At 54.9% G+C, this 6,431-nt stretch overlaps 3 protein-coding genes across 3 annotated transcripts; 2 read left to right on the top strand and 1 right to left on the bottom strand.

Annotated features, from left to right (window-relative positions):
* Nucleotides 1–260: 260 nt before the first annotated feature.
* On the top strand, nucleotides 261–728 carry K452DRAFT_303729 (uncharacterized protein; the record flags this gene model as incomplete). Its single annotated transcript, XM_033542761.1, has 1 exon — nucleotides 261–728. One exon carries the CDS (start codon nucleotides 261–263, stop codon nucleotides 726–728), a length of 468 nt encoding a protein of 155 aa, XP_033390908.1.
* A 222-nt stretch (nucleotides 729–950) lies between these two features.
* On the top strand, nucleotides 951–2,202 carry K452DRAFT_293416 (glycoside hydrolase family 45 protein). Its single transcript, XM_033541563.1, has 3 exons — nucleotides 951–1,563; nucleotides 1,626–1,797; nucleotides 1,936–2,202. The coding sequence occupies exons 1-3, from the start codon at nucleotides 1,411–1,413 to the stop codon at nucleotides 2,121–2,123; spliced, it is 513 nt and encodes a 170-aa protein (XP_033390907.1). The 5' UTR covers nucleotides 951–1,410; the 3' UTR covers nucleotides 2,124–2,202.
* A 527-nt stretch (nucleotides 2,203–2,729) lies between these two features.
* On the bottom strand, nucleotides 2,730–4,965 carry K452DRAFT_314180 (uncharacterized protein; the record flags this gene model as incomplete). The annotated part of the gene is made up of 2 exons (XM_033543730.1): nucleotides 2,730–4,615; nucleotides 4,668–4,965. 2 exons carry the CDS (start codon nucleotides 4,963–4,965, stop codon nucleotides 2,730–2,732), a joined length of 2,184 nt encoding a protein of 727 aa, XP_033390906.1.
* Nucleotides 4,966–6,431: the final 1,466 nt, after the last annotated feature.

The raw sequence follows: 6,431 nt of genomic DNA, 5'->3' as shown, positions 1-6,431 counted from the left end.
GGGGGGAGAGAGGGCGCACAAAAAGCAACGCGGCCGGGCGTCGATCTTGAAACGCGGGCGAACAACGGTTTGTCGAGCTGCGGCAAATGGATTAAGTAGTTTGGAGTAGCCAGATCAGCCAAAAGTCCAGCGTCTCCCCCCTCTCCATTCATCGCGGGCCGTCACGTTCTCAGGGCCCGCCCCTTGCGCCATTCCCCCCAATCCCGTTGGACCATAGACTTTATATCCCCGCCGCTGCGGCCTGGTTTCTCAGGCCAACAATGTCCGCCGCCGACCAGGTCTTCCAGTGCACCGAGCTGCTCGAACACATTCTGTCCTTCACCTCCATCAACACCCTGCTCGTCCTGCAGCGCGTCTGTCGCCGCTGGCGCGACGTCATCCGCTGCTCCACCAAGCTGCAGCGCGCCCTCTACTTCAAGCCCGACCTGACCGGCGACGTTTACGGCCTCAATCCGCTTTTGGTGCAGCGTTTCACCTTTGCCCGCACCCCCGACGAGCGCCTCTGGATCTCCACCAAGGGCAAGGGCTACTGGCGCAACAAGCTGCTGTCGTGCAAAAACGCCTCCTGGCGCGGCATGCTCTTCACCCAGCCGCCCGAGCCCTTTTCTTTTGTCTCGCATCGCTTCACCGACGACAGCCTGGTCCACTGCAATTTTGAAGAGTACACGACTTGCGGCGAGGCCTATAACGAGGGCACTGGCCAGATCCCCAGCGTCCTGCCCCGTTAACTCTGCACTCAATTGCCCATGTCCTATACCTATACCTTTTCTTTTAATCCCTTCGATCCTAATACCCGCCGCGGCGCAAAAGAAATACACCTACATGGCCGCCCTCACACCAGAAGTGAGACAAGGCGGTATGTAATACGGTCCCAGACCGGCTGGTCGGCAGATCCTCCCGGTTGCCCTTTGCGTCAACATCGCTTCGCAGGCCGCTCGCCAGGCCAGCCTAAATCTCTGCCGACGTCTCAGCACCGCATCCTTCGGCACAGGACCTGAAACGGTGGCGCCCAAGGCCCTCCCAGGAACCGGCGGCCCCGGCATCCCCACAATCTTGGCTCGGCCAGAAAAAAGCTTGTCGCTGCCCAGTTTGGGAAAGGCTGTTGCAAGTATCCGATAGATTGCTTTATTGTGGGCGGATGATCGTTCCGTGCGAGCCCAGCGTCATTCACATCGGTCGTTTGTGGCCAGACCGTGGCTTAAAGTCGCCTTTCCACTCACGTCGACAATGACGTCCCACCATGGAAGCTCGGGCGGAGCTGGTTTGTTCTATGGTTATCTAGGGTTTCAAGGCCCTATAGTGCTCTGGGGGGTATAAAAGGCGTTTGTTTCTCTGTTCCTGTTGTCTATCATCCGCAAGCCACCAGTCAGTCAGTCAGTACAAGCCGCTCCAGCAAGCATCGTCATCAAAATGTTCTCCAAGATCCTGCTCCTTGCTTCCGCCATTTCCGGCGCCACCTGCGCGACGACCTACACGGCCTCGTTCACTCAGTACGGCTCCACTGACACCTGGGGCTCCGGGAACTGCAACGTCAAGACCGCCGCCTGCGGCTTCTACACTTCGGTGCGCTGTCCTGAGGCAACAAGGCGGAGATGAGTCAATTGCTAATTTGTGTATTCGTGAAGCCCGGCTACTCTGCTGCCGTCTCGGAGAACCTGTACGGCGCGGCACCTGGCGCAGGCGCTGGCCCCGCCTGCGGCACCTGCTGGAAGCTCACGGCGCAGAAAGACAGCTCAGGCAACCAGCTCAGCAACGCGGGTAACTCCATCGTTGTCATGGTGAACAACCTGTGTCCTGGTACGATCTCCCTTTCCCCATCTCTCCCAATACCGCACCACACCACGCAACAGCGCCCGAACAAACCATACGAAAGAAAGCGAATCATGAAAAACGGCGTGAAACAACGAAGCTAACACCTCCTTCCCCCTCCAACAGCAAGCGGCAACCAGCTCTGCTCGCAGAGCGGCCTCTCAGGTACGAACCAGTACGGCGCGAACGTCAACTTCGACCTGTGCATCGACTCGGGCGCCAGCAGCGCGCTGTTTGGCAACTCGGGCGTCGGGCTGGCGGTGGGCAGCGCGGAGCAGGTCGACTGTTCGCAGTGGAGCGGGACGAAGCAGTAAGAGATGGATGGTGAGCGTGGGGTGAGGGAGCGTGTGAGTGGGGTGGGGATGGCGGGGATCTGAATGGACTGTCCTTACGGAATTGAGATTTTGTGATTTGCAGGGATGGAGTGTGTGGATGTGCGTCTTGTTGTGTCTGCTCTCTCGGGATCGGAATCGTCTTCTACTCTTCGCCCATTACGGCCCGTGATTCTCTCGCACGAACCTAATATTCCCATTCTTAAGCTCCAGCTGTCAACGGACGTCGTCTCCGTCTCCGTGCCCTCGCGCGCTGCCCGACATACCCGGGAGGCTAAACGGAGCCGTGTCCTCCCGCTTCTGTTCTCGTTCTTGGCCAAGGCACTCTCGGGCCGAGCGGTGCGAAGGATCCCAGGAGGAGTGGGGCTGCTGCTATAGCACGTGGTGCTGCCGGGATGGTAAGTCAGTGTCCAGCGTGGAAGATCCACTTGTGCGGCTCAATTGTGGGAACGGAGTGGGCATGGCAGGGTGGAGCGGAGAAGTGGAGAGGAGAGGAGAGGAGCGGAGAATAAAGTGACTCGTGGTTGGTTGAACCATGCTTTTTCTCGCAAGTCATGAGCTGCTTTTCGTCTTGAAGTCTGTCATGACCTAGACTAAGCTGATATTCTTCAGTCTCCAACGCGACGCCGGAGAGTCATCAAGCACCTCTCCGTATCCAATGCGGCGGTACAGGTCCGGGCTCTCGTTGACCCGGACGAGGAAGATGCCCTCTCTTGCCCGTTGGTAGAAACATATACTCGCAAAGCAAAACCCATGTAAACGCCTACTCCCAGCCCTCGCGTCCCACAGTCCAACCCCATCTTCCATATCGAGCGATACCCAGCCCACGACGGTCTCGGCTCTCTCACCTCCCTCACGCCGGAGCGCCAGCGTCCGCACAGGCACGAAGCGCTTGGGCTTCAGCACCGGCAGCCGGCTCTTCAGGTTCCAGGGGATGTTGCGGCGGGGACCGGGGCCAATCTCGGTCGTCGAAGTAGAGAGCTGCACGCTCTCAAGCGCAGTCGTTTCGAGGCGGAGTTCGAGGTGGCCGGGGCCGCTGAGCCAGGCGTGCTGGTCTTTCCCATCGAGGTCGAAAGGGTCGCGCACTTTGATGAATTCGCACTTCGTTGTTAGGCATCTGGACGCGCTGGGGCGGTGGTGCGGCTCTGCGGGCGAGAATGGGGGTGGCGAGCTGGGCTGCGTCCAGCGGTGTTGGCGGCCTGGCCCCGTGATCCCGAATGGGTCGCTGGTTTTGCTGAGCGAGCGCTCGTCTGTCGCAAATTGGATCGGCCCGTCGTATGCTGCCCAGGACCAGGAGGGCGCTCGTGGAGAGGAGGGCGTGCTGAGGGGTGTGCTTTCCCGGAGCCAGAGCAGCCCTTCGCTTATGCGGTCGTGCCAGAGCCCCGCGCAGTACGTTGCGCCTGTTTTTTCGTGTATTCGCTGCGCCATTCCGGAGAGGGCTATGAGTTTGTCTTTTTCTTTGGTGAGGCTGCAGTTCGAGTACATGGTTATTAGGTCGAGCCAGTCTGCCGGTGTTTCTGTCCTTAAGAAGGTGTTGTCTGTCGTGGGTGTGCCATACTTTTGACTTGGTACTCGAAGCAGTTGGCACAGTTCGGGGGCCGCGGAGGGAGCAAAGAACTTGCGTCGTGGTGCAACGGGCGCGTTTTTGACCCTTAAGATCGTGCGGGCTCCGCTTCTCTCCAGCCGGTTGGCGGTGTCGGACATCAGTGGCCGGTGGTGGCTCAGTGGACCGTCCTCTGCTTCAGTCCCGTGCATCGTTTCCAAGTAGATCTGGCCTTCAGTGAAGTGGATGGTGTTCGATGCGAGGAAACGTTCTTGAAGTACCCAACCTCGCCTGCAGAGCTGACTGTCTGTGACGTCGGCTTCAAGATTGGCTGGCCGGCAGATGTAGTATGTTGAATCAGGTCCTTGGAATTCCACCGCTGTCCTTTTCGCCATTGACCTATCGAGGAAGCCTTCCGTGTCGTCCCTTGCGCAGTGGACGGCAATTGTGAAGTGTGCGTTCCCGTAGACATCGGCCATTTTGCCTGATTCCTTTGCCCAGTCTTGCTCGTCGTCTTGGATGATGCACAATGCGTCGATCCACAAATAGGAATATCCAAGTTGGCTGACAACCTCGACCGCGTCGCGAAAGGTTGCCGGTAAGTCTTTCCTGATCGAGATGCCAGAGCATCTTTCACTCATGGTCGAAACCGTGGTCGTAAAATGTTGAGACGCTCCCCATTTGTGGCTAAGCGCTACATATCGCACCGCCCTTCGATTAAAACCCCATGTCAGTGGGAAATGCTCCGCGGTGTGGATTAGCTCAAGCCTATCAGGCCCGAGTACATGGAGCAGACGAGTTGGCAGAAATTTAGGTGACTCGGGACCAGGCGATGGGATTTTGGAGAGCCACTTGCGCATAAGTGCAAACTTTCCGCTTCGTTCTAGTCTTGGATCTGTTGCAATTCGGGGATCCTTCGTGGAATCAGGTACTGTTTAAGATTTATCAACACAGGATCGGGATGTTAGAGACCGTTCGCATACCTAAATTGGTAAACAAAAGTAATTTTTCCTCGATTGTCTCATGGTATGCGGGTTTCATAGCCGGGCTGTACCGAATCCGAAACATCAGGATCAGACTAGCAGTTCCTGAAAGGGAGGGCTTTGAGCTTAGTTCTATTGAGAGGCCCAATCTTTTGTTTGATATTGCTTCATTGTCGATATTGGCGTCCTTGTTGTAAGTGTGGTCGTCATGTGTAATTAGCTCTTTGTTGTGCTTCATTGCTGATTCGAGGAGCGAACTGTTGCTCTTTCGAATTATGAGCCACATTAGAGAGCACATCTTGCAGAAGGAAGCTGAACATCTTAAGTCATTGACGGTGTATTCGTCATGTGATCGCAGGATGTGTTGAGTGCCTGTTAGGACTTGCGGTAGGTTTTCCTGACACCAATCGCAGATTATTCTATCATTCTTTCTCTGAGTTACGGTTTCTTCTGTTTCTGAGTTTCCTAGGCGCTCGGAAAGGCTGAAGACGGGCTCGTGGGACCCAGTACGCAGTGTAGAGATGTTCGGAGATGCGCAACTTTCTAGTCAGACCCAAATTCAATAGATAAGGTGGAATCGGTAGTATTAACCTGGAATCTTCTAATGGCCAAAGCATTATGCAATAGTGTCCAAAGGGAAGTGATGTTTGTATCATGAGGGGCGGTTCAACAGCTGAAGTCGTAAGTAGGCAGCTGACAGGCCTGCATCTCGGAAGGAGTTTTGCCGAGGTCTTGTTTTTTCAGCCCCGGCCAGCTTAACTAACGTCCGTCATCACGAACCGAGATCCACCGTATAGCGAGACAGGAGACGATATAAGCAGTCCCTACAGAGTACTCCTTGCCTAGCTCCTAGCCCGAGTCTTAGGTATAGGTGAAAAGCTCTTAGAGCACGCACAGACTCTATATACCTCAACTGAGTCTCTTCTTCTATTCCGTACACTTATCACTATCTCGCTTCACGGTGACAAACGTTACACTCGTACTCGACAAATGTTCCGTACAGCGTGATGCCGCATCGTAGCTTCCGCCTAACATTAGGAGACTAATACTGATCGAACTATATCTGCATACTGTAAGCGAGCGAATTAAGTATGCTTTATCTGCCTAGTAACACTATCACCAAGCTAACCTGAGCTTAGATTACGTCATTACAATTGTCTAGGCGTTGAACTTGACCTGTGCCTCGATTCACACAGGCAAATGCGTAGGCAGGTCAGCATGCAGTGACCAATGCTTTAGATGGCGTTTGCCGGATCGCTAAGCCACGGCCCAAATCGCGTGTGTTACGTACATTCACTTTGTGAACCGGCCTCAAAGTAACGGATGACTGGGGAGATCCGCGCTTATGGCGTCCCGATGCTGCAGCAAGCTAACTAAAGGCAATGGATACTGGCCACTACTTTTTTGTACCGAGTCTTCAGGCTAAATCTGTTAGTATCCGCTGCGGTGCGACTGTAATACCCTCCTATATGTACTCAGCCTTCCTTGCTATGAGCTGTTTATGGTTCACCGGAGCAAACGCTGCTAGCAGTGTTGCGCAATCAGCCCTTCTAATTTTAGCTATTGGGGATATATAGAAGGCCAGCACTCTGTGCTGCTAGTAGCCACTAGCAGCCTCTCAAAATTTCTACACTATAGCATATTCGCATCGACCAGATGATGATTTTACGGTGCAAAAAGTCAATAACGGTCTTGACTACAGCATTGAAAAGTCCAAACAAACCTGTTGAACAGTGCGAGAAAGCTGGACACTGCTGTCGCATT

This window comes from Aplosporella prunicola (assembly GCF_010093885.1).
Source record: "Aplosporella prunicola CBS 121167 unplaced genomic scaffold K452scaffold_166, whole genome shotgun sequence".
Lineage (NCBI taxonomy): Eukaryota > Fungi > Ascomycota > Dothideomycetes > Botryosphaeriales > Aplosporellaceae > Aplosporella > Aplosporella prunicola.
The sequence above is the reverse complement of the archived record's forward strand: the minus strand, read 5'-3'. Positions and strand labels throughout refer to the sequence as shown.